This window comes from Podarcis cretensis (assembly GCF_951804945.1).
Source record: "Podarcis cretensis genome assembly, chromosome: 8".
In the NCBI taxonomy this organism is placed as follows: Eukaryota; Metazoa; Chordata; class Lepidosauria; order Squamata; family Lacertidae; genus Podarcis; species Podarcis cretensis.
This window is the reverse complement of record NC_137177.1, coordinates 69,181,905-69,202,554: the sequence shown is the minus strand read 5'-3', so window position 1 is coordinate 69,202,554 and position 20,650 is coordinate 69,181,905. Positions and strand designations below refer to the sequence as shown.

At 44.3% G+C, this 20,650-nt stretch overlaps 1 protein-coding gene across 1 annotated transcript; it reads left to right on the top strand.

The window, feature by feature from the left end:
- Positions 1 to 9,760: 9,760 nt before the first annotated feature.
- LOC307222079 (arylacetamide deacetylase-like 4) lies at positions 9,761 to 16,717 on the top strand. Its single transcript, XM_079987150.1, has 4 exons — positions 9,761 to 10,009; positions 12,338 to 12,554; positions 13,681 to 13,744; positions 15,501 to 16,717. Exons 1-4 carry the CDS (start codon positions 9,839 to 9,841, stop codon positions 16,279 to 16,281), a joined length of 1,233 nt encoding a protein of 410 aa, XP_079843276.1. The 5' UTR covers positions 9,761 to 9,838; the 3' UTR covers positions 16,282 to 16,717.
- The last annotated feature ends 3,933 nt before the right edge of the window (positions 16,718 to 20,650 follow it).

The following is a 20,650-nucleotide window of genomic DNA, read 5'->3' as shown; positions in this document are numbered from 1 at the left end:
TACCATGACAGGGATAAATGAATTTATCCTAAACTTGTCTCTTGCAGAAAATTTGTCTAAGGCTTCAGGTGCTGTCCAATCATTGGTGGGTGTTGTGTGTTGTTGTTTTTTTGTACTCCCTTCCTTCTTTTGATAGTTTTGTACTCTGCATCTGAGAAGAGTAAATTTTGCTTGCTGTTCAATTTCATCTCAAATCCTGTTCTCAAAATGGAACTGCCTTTTGGTCTTGCAAATATTTCATGATGTCTTCTTTCTAACTATATCATTGTTTTTTGTGCTCATGAGAGAGGCATTGTATGTGGTTCATGGCGGCTTACTCTGCCAGATCGGAGCCCCATTTTCCATAAACCACTGAACAGTTGCCTTTGCTTGAAATGCGTTGAAAGTGACACGTTTCCTTTATAAAATAATAAGAATAAACATAATTCTATTATTTATTCCCCAATATGCTTTGTTTGACCTCACCCAGACAAACACCCCAGGTATCTGTGCTTTGGGTTGTCCCTTTTAAAAATAAAATGTAATGGGGGGGTGGGGTTATAGGGTTGTTTTTGTTTTGATCATGGATTTTTTGTTTTTATATTTGTGATACAGAGCTCATTGTAGCATAGAAGCAGCTGTATAGTGGCATGCCACTCGTGGCTTTGTGTCGGAGGCTGTGGACAACTTAGGGTTGTCTGCCAAAAGTGGGAGCTCCTGCACCTCTTTTTCTAGAAAAAGAGCTCTGGCAATTAGTAATTACCTAGCAAACCAATGATGATGAGGATGAGGATGATGATGATGATGATGAAGATGATGATGATAATTGATTTGTACCTCGTGGCAATTAGTAATTACCAAGCAAATCAATGATGATGATGATGATGATGATGATGATTGATTTGTACCTCGCCAATATATGAGCTGAGGGAGTGAGTTCCATGGTTTAACTTCTCATGGAATTCTATTCACTATTGATCCAGAGTAAATTCCAATGTATAGTTAGCAGTTGTTGTTGTTGTTTAGTCGTTTAGTCATGTCTGACTCTTCGTGACCCCATGGACCAGAGCACACCAGGCACTTCTGTCTTCCACTGCCTCCCACAGTTTGGTCAAACTCATGCTGGTAGCTTCGAGAACACTATCCAACCATCTCGTCCTCTGTCGTCCCCTTCTCCTTGTGCCCTCCATCTTTCCCAGCATCAGGGTCTTTTCCAGGGAGTCTTCTCTTTTCATGAGGTGGCCAAAGTATTGGAGCCTCAGCTTCAGGATCTGTCCTTCCAGTGAGCACTCAGGGCTGATTTCCTTCAGAATGGATAGGTTTGTTCTTATTGCAGTCCATGGGACTCTCAAGAGTCTCCTCCAGCATCATAATTCAAAAGCATCAGTTCTTCGGCGATCAGCCTTCTTTATGGTCCAGCTTTCACTTCCATACATCACTACTTGGAAAACCATAGCTTTTACTATACAGACCTTTGTTGGCAACGTGATGTCTCTACTTTTTAAGATGCTGTCTAGGTTTGTCATTGCTTTTCTCCCAAGAAGCAGGCGTCTTTTAATTTCATGGCTGCTGTCACCATATGCAGTGATCATGGAGCCCAAGAAAGTAAAATCTCTCACTGCCTCCATTTCTTCCCCTTCTATTTGCCAGGAGGTGATGGGACCAGTGGCCATGATCTTCGTTTTTTTGATGTTGAGCTTCAGACCATATTTTGCGCTTTCCTCTTTCACCCTCATTAAAAGGTTCTTTAATTCCTCCTCACTTTCTGCCATCAAGGTTGTGTCATCTGCATATCTGAGGTTGTTGATATTTCTTCCGGCAATCTTAATTCCGGCATGGGATTCATCCAGCCCAGCCTTTCGCATTATGAATTCTGCATATAAGTTAAATAAGCAGGGAGACAATATACAGCCCTGTCGTACTCCTTTCCCAGTTTTGAACCATTCAGTTGTTCCATATCCAGTTCTAACTGTAGCTTCTTGTTCCACATGGAGATTTCTCAGGAGACAGATGAGGTGATCAGGCACTCCCATTTCTTAAAGAACTTGCCATAGTTTGCTGTGGTCGACACAGTCAAAGGCTTTTGCATAGTCAATGAAGCAGAAGTAGATGTCTTTCTGGAACTCTCTAGCTTTCTCCATAATCCAGTGCATGCTTGCAATTTGGTCTCTGGTTCCTCTGCCTCTTCAAAATCCAGCTTGCACTTCTGGGAGTTCTCGGTCCACATACTGCTTGAGCCTTCCTTGTAGAATTTTAAGCATAACCTTGTTAGTGTGTGAAATGAGTGCAATTGTGCGGTAGTTGGAGCATTCTTTGGCACTGCCCTTCTTGGGATTGGGATGTAAACTGATCTTCTCCAATCCTCTGGCTACTGTTGAGTTTTCCAAACTTGCTGGCATATTGAGTGTAGCATCTTAACAGCATCATCTTTTAAAATTTTAAATAGTTCAGCTGGAATATCATCACTTCCACTGGCCTTGTTATTTGCAGTGCTTTCTAAGGCAGAGTAACAACCTAAACACGTGGCAGGATTCCCAAACTATAGACCACAGGCAATTGTGTTTCATCTAGCAGAGCTTTACTGCCACTGAAGGCAAATGAGCATAATGGTCACAAATCCAATACATTCAGGATTGATACTGTCCATAAGAAATCCAGTTGCAGCAGACTTTACTTAAACTATGAGCTCCTAGCTATAGCAAACACAAATTAATTGCAGAGCTATCTTGAGTGCCAAGATGGTGTAAGCACAGCTTCCGGAACAGTTCACTTTCGGTGCAGCACACATTTCAACCGCCCGGCCTTCAACCACGAAGAGTTGAAATCACAGATGTTAAACGTGTGTAAGTTGCGCACTACCTGTACTTTATCAACGTTGTCCACCATTGCTACTGAAGGCCACCTTCTCTGACTGAACTCCATGAAGGTAGAGTGCCAACGACAGAGGTGAAAGATCTCATGGGGTTTAGAGAGGAGGGGACTGTGGACTAAGGGAAAGCAAACAGGTGCAATGGGTCAGTGTGTCTGATGGTTAACCAGAAGTTTGGTGGTTTGAGCCCACCCAGGGACAGCTGTGGGCAGTATTCCTGCATTGCAGGGGGTTGACCCTTGAGGTTCCTTCCAACTCTATAAATCTATGATTCTATGAAAATATCAGCAAAGTGCTCTACAATGAATGACCCGATGCCCGCATACACTCCTGCTATTTTTCTAACTTGACCATAAGGTGTTGGGGAGGAGATATGGGAGAAAGGGGACAGGAAAGGATTGCATTCTTATCCCCTTATGTGCTTTAGGGTAATTGTTGATCACCCTAATAAGCTGCTAATGGATAACAACAGAGTGCCTGAACAATGCCTTTCAGAACATTGTAATTGGAGTGCTATTTTGTATCATGCAGACTGATGAAGCGTGTAGCAAAACCTGTAATATATCCGGAGAACAGGTCTCCTTTTGCCCACTTGGGTTATTCTCACCAGGGTGGTGGCTTTGATTTGCCTTCCCGTGATTGATCCATGCACACGGCTTTGTGTTTCCAACTCAAGACCCATTGAAGAACATCTCATCCAGTTCAATCTTTGAAAAACAGCTTTGAAAAACTTTTTCATATTCTCCAGTGTGCTACCCTTGCCATTGTGGCGGCACGTGGTTGCCGTTCTGTGACTGGACTTACGCTACTTGTTGAACGGTTCATTTATCCAGGCTGTATAACGTTTACTGCACATGTAACTTGTTAAGATAGAGTTGTACATTTATCCACTCCATGTTTACAGTATCTCCAGGCTTTGTCTTGCACATGGCACCTTAGGATGTTTGTTGTTTGAATGGTTATAAGTCTATCTCTAGTCTAGCTATTATTCTAGTAAATTTGGTTTTATACTTATAAGCCAGTTTGTGGTGGTGTTGTTTTGTTGTATTTCAGAACGATCTGCCTTTGAGAAGGGTACAAAGTTTTGATCGCTACTAACAGCTGAGGTCATCAGGGTGAACTAGGATTATCTGTTCTGTATTATACTCATTATGTCTTGTACGTGTCAGGTCAAAGCATAAGAGTGCTGGTGGAAGAATGAATGAGATTCAGATCTGGGATTGGGAGGTTCTGGATAGATGCTCTGATAGTGAAGATTCCTTATGCCTAGGTCACACTTGCTAGTTTACAACACTGGAGGAAGTATTATTCTCCTTTGCCCAGGGCTAATATCCCAACCCTGCAACCAAGCCACAATGATGCCCAGGGAAATTTCTATAATGACCACATGTTAGTCATGTCCATTAATTTTTGTAAACACCTTAGACAGGCCAGCTAAACCAGGTGAGGGTAGCTGATGAGTCCCAAACCCTCGGTGAATTAGGGACTTCACCTGCATGAGAAGACAGGCTCCAACGGATTGAGTAAACAATACCAATAGTGGGCCCAATGGTCAAGGAGCTGGTTTCTGCATGTGCTGTTGAGGGAAGTGAGAGGCATGTGGGGCACATCAATCTAGGACGCTAACCCATCTAGTAGAAGGAAAACTCTGGAACTAAACCTAAGCTGCCTTTCAGGAAATCTCTGGGAGAAGAAAAGACTAAGGAGTAAACCCTACACAAATTCTGAGTGGAGTCCCTAAGATGGTTGTATGTCACCTTTTACACCTCCTTCCAGCAACTTAGAATCAGCTTGTTAAAATCAAGGAATCATTCATTATCAGAGTTTACGGCCAAGAGATTATTTATGGGAGGGGAAGCAGCGCCAGGAAGTTCCTGAGTGCAATGATATCAGGAGGTTCTATTTACCAGAAGCCTCACTTGTGCAAACTCTGTGTAATTCAACTGGGTTTTGCAAGAGTTGCTCCTTATGGCTTTCAACTTGGGATTAAAGTATCAGATGTGACCATGGTCATTAAGCATAGGTATGGATACAGTAATTAACTATGAAAAACATATACGTGGGGAAGCTGTGTGACACATCTTGTTTTACTGATTTATAGCCTACCATATTTTTCGCTCTATTAGACCCACCGGACCGTAAGACGCACCTAGTTTTTAGGGGAGGATAACAAGAAATAAGAAAGCAACGCAAAGCCTCATGAGTGAAGAGGGAGCGCTATCCCTGAAGCCAGGAGAGCAAGCGGGATCGGTGCGCACCCATCCCTCTTGCCCTCCTGGCTTCAGCGAAAGCAAGCCTCCTGACTTTCCCCCCACCTCCCACAAGAGCCACATGCTCTGTCCCTTCCCCCACCTCCCGCAAAAGCCAGTGATAGCCGCACAAAGCCTCTGCGGGGTAGTGGGATGAAGGCTCCCCGCTGCCCTGTGGAGGCTTCACGCCGCTAAGGCAGAAGTTAGAACAACTAGAGGGAGCACTGTGCAGCGCTCCCTCTAGCTGTTCTGGCTTCTGGGGTAGCCCATGAAGCCTCCGCAGGGCAGCGGGGAGCCTTCATCCCACTGCCCTGCGGAGGCTTCGCGGGCTACCCCAGAGCTGCTCAGGAGCGCAGGGCATCTGCGCACAGCCTGCCCGCTGCTCCCAGGGCTCGAGGGGGAAGCCCGGGTTTCCCCCGCCAGCCCCAAAGAGCAGCTCAGGAGCATGCCGCACTCTGACAATTTAGCTCCAGGGACCACACATTCGCTCCATAAGATGCACAGACATTTCCCCTTAGTTTTTGAGTGCGTCTTATAGAGCGAAAAATAAGGTACTTTTCCTCCAAGGTTCTTACCTTTCCCATTTTCATTCCCACAACAGTACAGTGAGGTATGAAAAGTTGGAAGGTACCCTAAGGGACCATCTAGTCCACCCCCCTGGCAATGCTGGGATCTCAACTAATGCATCCCTGACAGGAGGCCATCTAACCTCTGCTTAAGAAAACCTCCAAGGAAGGAGATCCCATCACCTTCCGAGGGAGTCTGTTAAAAGCTCTTACCATCAGAAAGTTCTTCCTAATATTAGACAGAATCTCCTGTTTTGTCCTTTGAGTCCATTGTTTCAGGTCCTAAGCTGTGCAGCAGCAGAAAACAAGCCTTCTCCATCTTCCATGTGGCAGCCCTTCAGATATTTGAAGAAAACCTCTGTCTTCCCTTCTCCAGACTAAACATACCCAACTTCCTCAATCATTCTTCACAAGGCTTGGTTGCCAGACTTGGTTTTGTTTTTTAAAGCACAACTTTGGCTGAAACTGAAATGATCTTGGAAAGGCACCAGAACAAATACTCATTAAAGGGTGTGTCCTACTCGGTGTAGACCCATTGAAATCATTAAATTCAAGGGGGCTACTCTGAGTAGATGAACTCTAAGAATGCAATGTGTCTAAACAGCAATAGGCAGCCTGTAGCCTTCTAAATGTGGTTGGATTCCAACTCTCATCGTCCCTACTCATTTACCATGCCAGCTGGGGATGATGGGACTTGCAAATCAGACATCTGGAGAGCCACAGGTTTCTGACCCCTGACTTAAAGACACTCACTGGTTTGTAGAACGTGCTTGAACTCATTGTGGCTTTTGAGAGAGGACATGTTCATAGGACTGTAGTTCATCCTTGGCTTGGTTTATACATGGAACATTAATTAAGAACTGATAGGCACATATGCGAAAATACAACACCTTTATAAGACTGTTTGGCCTGATAATGACATGGCTTGGTGTGTTTTGCAATCTAGGACTTCTTGTCATCTAATGGGAGCATGTTATTAGTCTTCACACCTACCGTTCTGGGGGAGGGCAGTAGTACAGTTGTAGAACATCTGCTTTGTATGCAGAAGGTCCCAGGTTCAATCCCCAGCATCTCCAGGTAGGAGATACACCACAGTTTCCCAAACTTGGGTCTCCAGCTGTTGTTGGACTACAACTCCCATCATCCCTAGCTAGCAGCACCAGTGGTCAAGGATGTAGTCCAAAAACAGTCTCCTTTCTTGTGGCTTCCAGCAGCTAGTATTCAGTACCATTGCTGACTCCAATGGGGCTAGTAGCAGTTGTTAGTCTTCTCCTCCATGGATTTGCCTAATTCTCTTTTACAGCCATCCCTGCCTCCTGAGGGAGCGAGTTCCATGGTTTAACTTCTCGTGGAATTCTACTCAGTATTGATCCAGAGTAGATTCCAAGGTATAGTTAGCAGAGTAACAACCTAAACATGTTACAGGATTCCCAAACTATAGACCAGAGGCAATTGCATTTCATCCAGCAGAGCTTTACTGCCACTGAAGGCAAATGAGCATAGTGGTCACAAATCCAATACATTCAGGATTGGCACTGTCCATAAGAAATCCAGTTGCAGCAGACTTTACTTAAACTTACAATAACTTATAATAAGTCTAAACCCTAACACTAAGCATACTATGTGCAGAACACCACACCAGAAGGAAAAGAGATAGAATGAGAAAGTGAAACCCAGGCTCCTTCTGGCTTTACTTTTATAGTCAGCATAACCTTGACAGAAAGAGATAACAGAAGGAGTTTAAGCCAGCTGTACTCAGCTTCTCTGAAGGAATAACCCAAACATCATTAGCCTTCTGCCTGTTTCTTTCACACAGAGAAGCTTCCAGAAGCTTCTAGAACCCTCTTGAATTAATTAGAATAGGAAAGATCTCTACACATCAGATCAATACTTTCTGTACTAAGACATGCAAACTGACATAACTAAGAACTGCATGAAGAAGGAAATCTTTTAGTCCAGCCTGAATTTTCCAACATCCAGTTTTCTTGGAAGCCCTTCTCTGAAGGCCTTCTGAATGTTCACAGCCAGCTCTACCAAACATTATGCTGTAGCCATATCAGATGGGCTCCATTCCTGGCACTGTTGAGTCAAGGAACATGCCACCTGCTCTTTATCATTGCAATTATGGGGTGAGTTGAGAGGACTCATCACCTGGCCATTCCACATCCAGAGGCAGGTTGTAGTTAGGAGAAATAAACCAACTGCGCTAATACTACAGAAATGCTCCTTTGACCTGACTTGTCCTACATTCTATGGCGAAACCATTAGCTCACTAGCACAGGTCTACTATTATTACTTTCTTTTGTAAACAACGAACACTGCCACACAGGCAGTATTTATTTATCGTTTGTTTCAGAAAATGCTTATATTGCGGTTTTTTAAACACACACACATACACCAACCTCAAAGCAGTTTGCAAAAAGATAAAAGATGAAAATCAAGGTGTGTGTGTGGGGGGGAAAACCTAATATTTTAAAACAATGCAGTGGTTAAAATACAATAGTTAAAATACTAAAGCAGATTAAAATTACCTCAACTTCCTAAGCATCTAGGCAGGCTTGTCTAAAGAAGAAAGCAACTGAAATAGTACAGTGAAGGCACCTATGATCTCAATAGGCAGGGAGTTCCAAAGTGCAGGTGCTCGACACTCAACAATTGCAGACTGGGTATTATGTGACCCCCGAAGTGGTGTAGGGTTGCCATACGTCCAGATTTTCCCAGAGACGTCCTCTTTCTCAGGCCTAAAAATTCTATGGGACTGTGCTTTGGGGGACTGAACTCCAGGTTCCCTGAACCTGGATTGGCTGCAGAGGCAGGTACCTGGCGTGACATGGCTGGCTGTATTGAACCTGAACCTGTTAGACTGCTGGACCACTCGCTAGCATTTGCTTTTGGGACTGTGTACATCAGTGGGACTGGTTGCCAGGTACGCTGGGGTTCAGGGCATGCCAGAATGCAGTCCTGAAGTGTGTGAAATCCTGTGGCAAGGCTTTACAGGTCCAGGAATGGCTGAAGCTGTCAAACTATCCGCACTTGTTCAAAGGCACTTCTAGCCACAGAGACTACCTGAGCTTCCAGTGACAGAGCACGATGCAGAAGCACCCCAAACTGCAAACTTGCTCCTTCAGGGTCAGTGCATCCTGGGTCGGCAAGATACCATGGTCGATGATGCTGAATGCTGATGAGAAAGTAAGAAGCAGGAGCAAGGTTGCACTCCAATAGTCTCTGCATCAGGGGACCAAGGCCAATTCAGTTCCATGGCCAGACTGGATTGGAATGGATCTAAACAGCATGACAGTGCCCATTTTAGGTTAGGATCCTACTAATTCCTCCTTAGATCTCACTTGACTTCACTAGGTTTACTCTGAATAGGACTAATGTTGGCTACAACCTATTATGCTGAAATGACCTCATGAGAAGGATCTGTTCTCTTGTCTTCTGTAAAGCAACCTGCACACTAATGGTGATGTCCGTGTATAAATACAGAGAGAGAGACACTTTCTAGACCTGTGTTTCCCAAACCTGGGTCTCCAGCTGTTTTTGGACTACAACTTCCATCATCCCTAGCTAGCAAGACCAGTGACCAAGGATGATGGGAATTGTATCCCAAAAACAGCTGGAGACCCAAGTCTGGGAAACACTCTTCTAGACTAAGCAGGGATGAGCAATATCTGTGTCCCTGCAGATGATTTTGGACTTCAGCTCCCATGAGCCCCAGCCAGCATGGCCAAGAGTGATGGGAGTTGTAGTCCAGCAACATCTGGAGGGCCACAAGTTCCCCATCCCTGCCCTCTTCATATCTCTGTCTATTTCTCTATATAAACATATGAGTGCAAATTTAATAAATAATAAAGTTTGGGATATTAATTTCCTTAGAAATGAAGTCCATTTTTCCTATCTAACTTACTCCCCATTGCAACCTCCTTTGATTTATTGATGAGCAGCTCTTTGTTGTCATATGGGTGTTTTGCTCTTTGTTGTCTTATGGGTGTTGTCATGGGCAGAGGTGGAGCCAGGCTGACACTGTCTATTCTAATTTGTCCACCAGACCTTTTGCCCTATGACAAATATGTGTCGAAGCTCTTTCATCGCCTACATAAAGAAACAACTGGTTGACACGGCAGGAGGAGCTGCCATAACCACAGCATTTGCTTTGCCCACAGCAAAGTGGCAAGATGCCCTTTGGCAGGTTTGTAGCATCTGCTCTTGTTACAGTTTGCATCTATCCAGCCTTGTTTTTGGTCTCCACTGTCATCCACTTTGCCCAAGCTGTCTTGCCTCCTGGAATTGACCAGCCATTAAAGCTCCGTCTTTGTCATATTATATTCATCTCCTTGTTCCCTCTGGTAAGTTTTCCTTAATTCTGAGTACTCAGAAGCTCTTAATCTCAGAGTTATAGGTTCAAGCCCCATGTTGGGCAAAAGATTCCTGCACTCCTAAGCCTATTGTGAAATGGTATCATAGCCTCTAGGGTCAGGGAAAGTCTAGCTGTGCCTATTAACTATTTGAGAAGGTTAGCAGGGTAGGGTTGAACTAGATGTACTCTTGGTCTGAACTGGAATGGGAGGAACTGTCAATTTTGTTTTCTCACCTTTCCAATCTTAACTTCACTCTGCTTTTGCCTCAGTTTCTGGTGCATGTTTGCTTGTTCTTTTTAGAAATGTTTTCAAAAAACTTCATGCATATTTTTGAGCTCATTTGCTCATTCTTAGTGTCAGTGAAGTTAATCCTCTTTATTCAAAGAAGCAAAATAGCTCAGGAGGCCAAGTGAGCACAGCAACTCTTCCCCAAAGAGTTGTTGTGAGGACTGAAGGTCCCTGCCTTCCCACAGATCCCTAAGTCTCTTCCCCCACCCAGGTCCTTCTCAAGCAATCTGAGACTCCATTGCCTTATCTGTCTCTGCTCTGCTCTCTTCATACCTCTTCTGGTCCTGGGAAACCAGGGGAGAGGGAAGCTGATTGCAGCAGGAGGGGAAGGCTCACTGTCTTCTTCAGCAGCCTGCTTGGCCTCCCTCCCTTGTAGCCTTTGCTTCTACCTCTGCTTCTGGACTCTTCCTGCTCACCAAACCCTGTTACCTCTTCAGCTCCCGACACCTCTTCTGCTCCCTCTTCTCCCTCTGACCACGTATTGTGGTCCCACTACAACTCTCCAGAACAAGATAGAGGACCGGATGAACCAGTGGGCTAGTCTTCTTATGTCCTTACCTGTCACCTTACCTGCTTAGTACAACCCCTATCATCTGCAACCTTCGGCCATGCTGGCTGCAACTAATCTGAGTTGAAATCCTGCCACTGGCTCCCCAAATTTGATTTGTATAATGGAAATGAAAGGGAGGGCAAGTTGATGGCAAAACACAAACAGGATTCTGCTTGTTTCAGTTTTCCATTTATTGCAACTCTTTTTTTATGCTTTATTGGTTGAAAACTTTATAATGGAAATATGCAATAGATGTTACAGGCAAAATGAGAAATACAAATAAACAATTATTCATTCTTTAACTAATATTTGCTTTTGTAGATTTGACAAGACCTCCAATCTTCCCCTTGTGTTCCCAAATTAAGTTTCTTAAATATGCACTTAAACTTTACTTTCTCTATGTTATCTGACTTAGTATAAATTTTATTTTTTGAAATTAATCTAGTTACACACCAAAGCTCAATCAAGACCTGCCAATTGATTTTTTGACAGTGTTCTTTTACATATACTCTGTATGTATCCCACTCTCTAATACATTTTTCATCTGTAACATCTCTTAACCAGCTCAGCGTACTCTCTTATTTTGTTTTGCCATTCTAATTTAGATGGAATCTCTCCCTTCCAGCCTTTTGCAATTAGCATACTAGCAGCAACTATAACATACATAAAGACTCTCCTGAACTTTTTGGGGATTTCATTACCCATAATTTCTAGCAGGAAGGCTTCAGGTTTTTTAGGGAAGGAGCATTTGAACATTTTCTTGAGCTCATTATAAATCATTTTCCAAAATTGTCTGATCTTTTTACAGTTCCACCACATGTGGATCCATGTGCCTTCAGCCTCCCTGCATTTCCAGCAAGCATTTGTCTTAGATCTGAACATTTTGGCAAGCTTAACAGGCATTAGATGCCACCTGGAAAGCATTTTCATGCAATTTTCTTTTAAATCATAAAAGGGTAAAGGTAAAGAGACCCCTGACCATTAGGTCCAGTTGTGGCTGACTCTGGGGTTGCGGCGCTCATCTCGCTTTATTGGCCGAGGGAGCCGGCATACAGCTTCTGGGTCATGTGGCCACCATGACTAAGCCACTTCTGGCGAACCAGAGCAGCACACGGAAATGCTGTTTACCTTCCTACCGGAGTGGTACCTATTTATCTACTTGCACTTTGACATGCTTTTGAACTGCTAGGTTGGCAGGAGCAAGGACTGAGCAACGGGAGCTCACCCTGTCGTGGGGATTCGAACCACCGACCTTCTGATCGGCAAGTCCTAGGCTCTGTGGTTTAACCCACAGCGCCACCTGCATGTTAAATCATAACATGCTGTAATTTTGATGTCTTCCTTCCAGAGTCTCTCCCAACTTTCCATGTAGATGTTGCAGCAGCAGCGGTTCCATTTATTGCAACTCTATAGTCATCTGACCTTCTCAAACAAATAGTTCACATCTCTTTTTTTCTTTTTTTTCTTTTTGCAAACAGGGAGCGATTGGGAAGAAACTGGGACTGTTCTCTCTTTTGGATCTTTGGAGACTTGTAGCAAATGGAATCCCACTCTCCCCGGATGCATCCCTTCTAATTCAGAACCAGCAGTTTGACGAGGTGCCGGTCAGGGTTTATCAGCCTAAGAAAACAACTACTGGGAAAAGGAAAGCTTTTGTTTTTATTCACGGAGGGTCTGGTATCTTTGGAAGTCCTGGTAAGAAAAAAAGGCTTCTTTAGATGACGACTGAGCAAACAAAATTACAGTGTTCTTTTTAGGTCAAAATGAAAACGAAACCCCATCAGTGCTGTGCTACATTTTTGGGTGATTTAGTTTTTCCAGCTGGGGAGAAAAAGTTTCAGAGGTGTGCTGAAAAAGTTGCAACCTACCCTTAAGGTCCAACTCTTTCTTTCTCTCCACTGGAGGTTTTTAAGCAGAGGTTGGATGGCCATCTGTCAGGGATTCTTTAGCTGTGATTCCAGCTTTGCAGGGGGTTGAACTAGGTGATCCCTGGGAATCCCTTCCCGCTCTATGATTCTATGATTCATTCACACCCTGCATAGTCTGCTTGTCTGCCCTGCTTTTGTAGAAGCTTATTACCCACACCCCCTCTCCTTAGGCCACATCTTTCCCTTGCTCTGCTCCATGCTCTCCTCAAATATACGGGGATAGCTCACTCAGTAGAGCATGAGACTCTTAATCTCAAGGTCACGGGTTCACGTCCCATGTTGGGCAAAAGATTCCTGCAGCGGGTTGGACTAGATAATACTCATGGTCCATTCCAACTGCACAATTCCATGATCCTAAGTGTCCTGAACTGTGATGAAGCTTTCTGCTTGACTATCTGCACGGACTTCTAAGTCTGTAGGCTACATTCCAGCCAGAGTTAGCCTATAGCAGTACAAATGTAAGATCTTTGTCCATTGCTCCACCTAATTTGTTCGTTTGTTTGGTTGTTGGATGTTTGCATCAGGCCCTCCCCACCACCCTTAGCCTCTGCCCTCTAATAATAATTATTATTATTATCATAATTATAAGAATATTTATTTTATTTACACATACATACATACATACATACCCATCTGGCTGGGTTTACCCAGCCACTCTGGGCAGCTTCCAACAAAGATTAAAAATACATTAAAACATGAGTGATTAAAACTTCCCTAAACAGGGCTGCCTCCTAGAGAGTTTCCTAAGAGGGAATCTAGGGCCTGGGCTGAGAATAAAAGATCCCCCCTACCCCTCGCTTTAGGACATCACCTGGCCATCTCTCTGCAAACAGTTTAAGGGGTTATAGTTGGTTTGATTGACCTTGTATGCATTTCAACTGTCTCACTTTTAGAGGGCTACGAGAGATTATTGCGGCATATTGTCAAGGAATGTGGAGTGGTGGTTGTAGCTGTTAGGTAAGTGTCATCTCCATCTTGCCATTGCTCCCTGATTACGCTCTTAAAACCCAAGGCATTTCAGCACCTGTGGCGAAACACCCATTGCTGCACCTGCGATGGGAATGCAAGCTGCTAAAGGAGTCGCCCCTGCTCTCCTCTTTCCAACTCAACAACAGGGGAAGCGTTCCAGGGAGATCTGTTGCTAGTCCCCCTAGACACAAGGGAGACCAGCGGCAAAGCTGCGTGCAGGAATGGGTTTGCTGCCCCTTCAGGGTTGCCGCCTGAGGCAGCCATCTCACCCAGCCTCATGTGTAGGTTGACTCTGGTGAGGTGGCCGATCAGATGTCTGTGGGAACCAGCAAGAAGGATTTGAGGATATAAAAGCACTCTGCCCTTCTGTGGGTCTTCCAGCAAGTCCTATTCAGAAGCATTGCTACGTCCAAATATGGAAGCACAGCGGAGACATCTTGGAGCGTAGCCCTCAATAGCCTCCTCCTCTATTAATTTGTCCAATCTTCTTTTAAAGCCATCCAAGATGGTGGCCATCACTGCCTCCTGTGGGATAGCACTCCGTAGATTAACTATGCACTGAGTGAAGAACCCTTCCAACATTCAGCTTCATTGAATGTCCGCAAGTTCTAGCGTCACAAGAGAGCGAGAAAAACCTTTCTTACCTTGTAAGAGCCAGCTGTGACCATCAAACTCGCTCTCTTGCCTGTCTGCATCTCCCTCCTCACACCAAGGTTTTCTATTTCATAGCTTAAAAATGGAACATGTGTGCCTTCGCCAGACCTTACTAGGGACACAGGTGGCACTGTGGTCCAAACCCCTGAGCCTATTGGGCTTGCCGATCGGAAGGTCGGCAGTTTGAATCCCCTTGACAGAGTGAGCCTCTGTTGCTCTATCCCAGTTCCTGCCAAACTAGCAGTTCGAAAGCACACCAGTGCAAGTAAATAAATAAGTACCCCTGTGGCGGGAAGGTAAAGGGCATTTCCATGCGTTCTGGTTTCCGTCACGGTGTTCTGTTGCACCAGAAGCGGTTTAATCAAGCTGGCCACATGACCCAGAAAGCTGTCTGTGGACAAACGCCAGCTCCCTCGGCCTGAAAGCAGAGATGAGTGCCACACCCCACAGTCGCCTTTGATTGGACTTAACCATCCAGGGGTACTTTACCTTCCCCCCCCCTTTACTGGGTTCATGGTATGTTTTCTGAACCAGGATGTTTATACAGTATAAAAGAGAGACTGAATGATTCTGAGTACTCAAGATCACCTCCATGCCCATGGCTGCACTGCTCTTGGAGGATCAGCCCCTAGTTCTAATTTCAGTACCTCTACCACCAATTGAAAGGGATGCGGGTGGCGCTGTGGGTTAAACCACAGAGCCTAGGACTTGCCGATCAGAAGGTCAGCGGTTCGAATCCCCACAACGGGGTGAGCTCCCATTGCTCAGTCCCTGCTCCTGCCAACCTAGCAGTTCAAAAGCACGTCAAAGTGCAAGTAGATAAATAGGTACCGCTCTGGCGGGAAGGTAAATGCCGTTTGTGTGCGCTGCTCTGGTTCGCCAGAAGCAGCTTAGTCATGCTGGCCACATGACCAGCTGTACGCCGGCTCCCTCGGCCAATAAAGCGAGATGAGCACCGCAACCCCAGAGTTGGCCACGACTGGACCTAATGGTCAGGGGTCCCTTTACCTTTACCACCAATTGAAAACAGGATAATAATTCTTCTGCACATATGATAAGAAGCAATGACACCCCTTTTTTTCCTCTCCAGGTATGGGCTTGGTCCAGAGAACCCTTACCCAAACCAGTATGTTGAATGTCTCAGGGCCCTTGTGTACTTCATGAGGAATGTTGCTGATTATCATGTGGACTCCTCCCGTATTATTGTTGGGGGGGACAGCTGTGGGGCCAATTTTGCCACCCGGCTTTGCCAGTTGCTGGTGGACAGAAAAGATCTCCCCAAGATTCATGCCCAGATGTTGATTTATCCAGCACTGCAGGGAATGGACTTCAACCTGCCTTCCTATCAGCAGAACAGCCAGGTGCCTATCTTGTTCAGGCAGGTGGTAGGCCATTATATATGCCTTTACCTGAATAAGAATACTTCCCTTGCGAATAGTGTCCTGGAAAGCTGCCATGTTCCTGAGCATATCAGACTGAAGTACCAGAAATGGGTAAATGGGGACCTCATTCCTGAAGAATTCAAAGTCAGAGGCTACAAACCGCAAGACCTCAAAATATGTAAATTTAAACCTAAGGTGTATGAAGAAATGAAACAACTATTGGAGTTGCCATTTTCACCACTTTTTGCTGAAGATGCTGTCATCCGCAAGCTTCCACAGACATACATTTTGACCTGTGAGTTTGATGTGCTTAGGGATGATGGGCTTCTGTACAAGAAGCGGTTAGAGGACAATGGTGTGTCTGTAAAATGGGTCCATCTTGCAAATGGCTTTCATGCAGTGGCCATTTGTTTCGGCTATGGGAATCTGTCATTTCCTACGGCAGATCAGATTGCAGAAAGTGTAGTGGAATTTGTCAAATCTTTATAAGGCAAAGGGACAAGGAAACAAATGGTCTTGTCCCACCCTCTCCTGAAATGTTGAGCCCACATTACATCTCTAAGGAAATGATGTTGGCTAAGGCCCCCTGCCACTCACCAAAAAACCCAAAAAACAAATGGTGTAGTACAAACGGTTGTATCCCATTAAATCCAACACAGAGTAGACCTATTGAGATGAATGTACCTAAGTTAGCCATGCTCACCAATTTCAGTGTGTCTACTCCAAGTAGGGCTATCATAATAGAAATCAAATTGTTGGCGTACAAAATGGAGACAATGGAAAAGTGAGTCTTTAATTGTGAGGTCAAACTGTTGGAAGGTCGCAGTGCCTGCTGTGGCTGTAGGGACCGATGCAGGAGAGACATGTTTTGTTGGATCTGGGGCAGATTGATGCATCCGGTTGTGCTGCTGGTGTTTCTTCTTTCTGCACTCCTCCCAGGGAACATTTCTCCTCTGGTCACTGCTATGGACACAACCTGACTGTCTGTCTCCAGGCACTGTGGTTGTCTGAAAGGGATTATCACACGGCTGGGTTGATGTTGCCAACCTTCACAACTTTGTTTGGGACTCTGCCCTGCCATGTGATACCCCAAATCCTCCTGAGACAGTGCATGTGGAAGGTGATGTGGCATTGCCCACGACTCACTTCCATAAAGCAGCATGCTCAACACACAAGTGGCCCTGTATATCTGAAGGAGCATCTCCACTCCCATCGTTCAGCCCGGACACTGAGATCCAGCACCGAGGGCCTTCTGGCAGTTCCCTCATTGTGAGAAGTGAGGTTACAGGGAACCAGACAGAGGGCCTTCTCGGTAGTGGAGTCCGCCCTGTGGAACGCCCTCCCATCAGATGTTAAGGAAAGAAGCAGCTATCCTATTTTTAAAGACATCTGAAGGCTGTTTAGGGAAGTTTTTAATATTTAATGCTTTATTGTTTTTAACACTCGATTGGGAGCCGCCCAGAGTGGCTGGGGAAACTCAGCCAGATGGGCGGGATATAAATAATAAATTATTATTATTATTATTATTATTATTATTATTATTATTATTAGCTTGGTAGACCTTCATCTTGATATTGGATGTTAATATCATATTCTCCCATACCCTTTTGGAGAGGTGAGTCATTGCCATAATTGCCTTGCCAATATGCTTGTCCAGTTCAACATCGATGGAGAGGTTGCTGGTTATGGTGGAACCCAGGTAGACAAATTTGTCTGCCATCTTGCCAAACAATGCATTATTTATTCAGGGACAAAACAGGGATTTCTTTCACCTAGGTCAAAGACTCAGATCAGCACTATCCCATGTGTGATTGCATGCACACGTACACACACACAGCTCAACAAGTTTGTTCTTGGAGGGCATGAAAAGTAGGCAATATGATATTTGAATACACATACACACAATTTTTATTGGTTTCCAACATAATTTAAGCAACAAAATATCCAACAGGATATTTGGGGGGTGAATAGGAGTCGCAGGGGAGGGTGCCTGGGAAGGGAAGACAGGGCAGAAGAGAACCCCAGACAGTAAAATAGTTGGGAGGCTGAGGGCAGCTATGGCGCCTTCTGAAGGCTTCACCCCGGGCAAAATTCCTGGCTAAAATGCCCTTAGTTATGCCACCGATTTATTTCTTTAACATATTCCTATCTGCCTTTCTCCCAAACTGGGATTCAAGGAAGCTTCCAACATATGAGAAACATTATAAAATACAAAGCAATAAAAACAAGCTAGTTATAAGCAATAATTAAAATAATGTGCATAAAGAACACATTTAGAACCAGCAATCAAATTATAACTTGCCCTGACAGCAGCCTAGCAGTTAGCATTGTCTGCTCCTTAGTTTCCAAAGGCTTCTTGGAACAAGAAGGTCTAAGCCTGCCAGCAGAAGGATAACGATGAGCAAACCGGTCTAAGAGCATTTCGGGGAGGGAATTCTGCAACACAGGAGCGGCCTCAGAAAAAGCTTTCCTTTGTGTCACCACCCACTGTGCCTCTGATGTTGACTGGACTAAAAAAGGTGATCACCTGGGCAGGTTCATACAGGGAATCTTTAAGGTAGCATGGGATAAGCTATTCATCCATCAGTCCTAAGCCTGCCTTGAGCATCAGAGCCTACCTGCAAACGCTAATGTATAATCCAGTGGTTCTCAAAGTGTGTGGTACACCACACTGGTGTGGCAAGAGAGGATGGCAGGAATAATAATAACAACAATAATTTATTATTTATACCCCGCCCATCTGGCTGGGTTTCCCCAGCCACTCTGGGCGGCTTCCAACAAAATATTAAAATACAATAGTCTGTTAAACATTAAAAGCTTCCCTAAACAGGACTGCCTTCAGATGTCTTCTAAAAGTCTGGTAGTAGTTGTTTTTCTCTTTGACATCTGGTGGGAGGGCGTTCCACAGGGCGAGTGCCACTACCGAGAAGGCCCTCTGCCTGGTTCCCTGTAACTTGGCTTCTCGCAGTGAGGGAAACCGCCAGAAGGCCCTCGGTGCTGGACCTCAGTGTCCAGGCAGAAGAAGGGGGGTGAAGAACGATGAAATAAACATTTAAATATTTCAGTGTAGTATAGTGTAGCATCAGAATAATTTTGTTTAGCTGAAGAATATGGAGAGATGCTGTATCTTTTCAAAATCAAACACTGCTAGGAGATTTTTCTTTTTGTTTCCAGGATATTTCTTACCAATAAAAAAAATTGGTTTTGCATGAGCAAATTCTTATTCTGAAAGTGTGACCAACAGAAAAATGTTAGAGGACCACTGGTATAATCCTTTCATTCCTGCATTACAGGGACTTGGACTAGATGACTCTCAGGGTCTGCAATTCTGTGAACCTTTCTGCTTTCAGACAACAGTGTGAAGAAACAAATGCCTGCCTTTGCAAATTAAATTAAATTAGTTGCACCATTGTTTGGGAAACATATGTGGGACTAGCATTGGGAAATGCAATTTAAACCAGTGATTAATAGGATGAGTAAGATTGCTACTTTGTGGGAACTGTGGGTTCTTAACTGCTGCAACAAATGCAGCAAATGAATGGACTAATTTGCTTGTATATCCATAAACTCTGTATAATTCTTTAAACTGATCTTTTATCTTGCTTGATTTTATTTATTTGTTTGTTTGTTTGTTTCCTGCTTTTTGTCTGGGATAGCTCAGTCAGTAGGGCATGAGACTTCATCTCAGGGTCACAGAATCGAGCCCCACGCTGGGCAAAAAATTCCTGCATTACAGGAGGTTGGACTAGATGACCTTGGTGGTCCCTTCCAACACAATGATTGTAAAATAATCCCAAAGTGGGTTACAATAAAGCAAAACGGGCCATATCCAACTCAGTCCTACTCAAACTGGACCCATCGCAATTACTCAAATGTGTTAAGCCAACGTGTATTTTCAAGTGTTAGGGATGCGGGTGGTGCTGTGGGTTAAACCACAGAGCCTAGGACTTGCTGATCAGAAGGTCGGCGGTTCGAATCCCCATGACGGGGTGAGCTTCTGTTGCTCGGTCCCTGCTCCTGCCAACCTAGCAGCTCAAAGTGCAAGTAGATAAATAGGTACCACTCCAGCGGGAAGGTAAACGGCGTTTCCGTGCGCTGCTCTGGTTCGCCAGAAGCAGCTTAGTCATGCTGGCCACATGACCCAGAAGCTGTATGCCGGCTCCCTCAGCTAATAAAGCGAGATGAGCGCCACAACCCCAGAGTCGGCCACGACTGGACCTAATGGTCAGCGGTCCCTTTAGCTTTACTATTTTCAAGTGTTATTTTCTTCTTTGGATAATGTATATTTTTAACCTACTGGTTTTCTTTATCTGTTTTAAAAAAAATGTTTTTATTAACAATTTCAACATAACAAATTATCAAAACATATCATATTCATTATTTTCCCCCTTTTTCCCACCCTCCTTCAAACCGCCCTCCCTCCCAAGACTTCCCTCAGCTTCTCTCTCTGATTTCTCAACACATATTATTCTCTGCATGTTATAAAATTATACATATCCTTACTGTTATCAACCAATAAATTAGTGCATGTTTATTCAAAACCTGCCAAGGAGTCCAATTCATTTTGTTGTCTTTTTAGATAAATTGTAAAAAGCTCCCATTCTTCCTTAAAGTCACAATTGTCCTTGTCCCACAATTTGTATGTCAATTTAGCCAGCTCTGAGTAGCTCATCAATTTTTCTTGCCACTGTTCTTTCATTGGGATTTCCTCATTCTTCCATCCTTGTGCTATCAAGATTCTTGCTGCTGTTGTCTGACACATAAATAAGTTCTTTGTTTTTCTTGGCAGGTCTTGTCCTACAATCCCTAACAGATATGCTTCTGGGTTTTTTTACAAATGCCATTTTAAACATTTTTT

Coding starts and splice junctions, on each gene's coding strand:
- LOC307222079 (XM_079987150.1), top strand. CDS start 9,839: ATGCCCTTTGGCAGGTTTGTAGCATCTGCTCTTGTTACAGTTTGCATC. Junction 10,010..12,337: donor TCATCTCCTTGTTCCCTCTG/GTAAGTTTTCCT, acceptor TTTTGCAAACAG/GGAGCGATTGGGAAGAAACT. Junction 12,555..13,680: donor TGGTATCTTTGGAAGTCCTG/GTAAGAAAAAAA, acceptor TCTCACTTTTAG/AGGGCTACGAGAGATTATTG.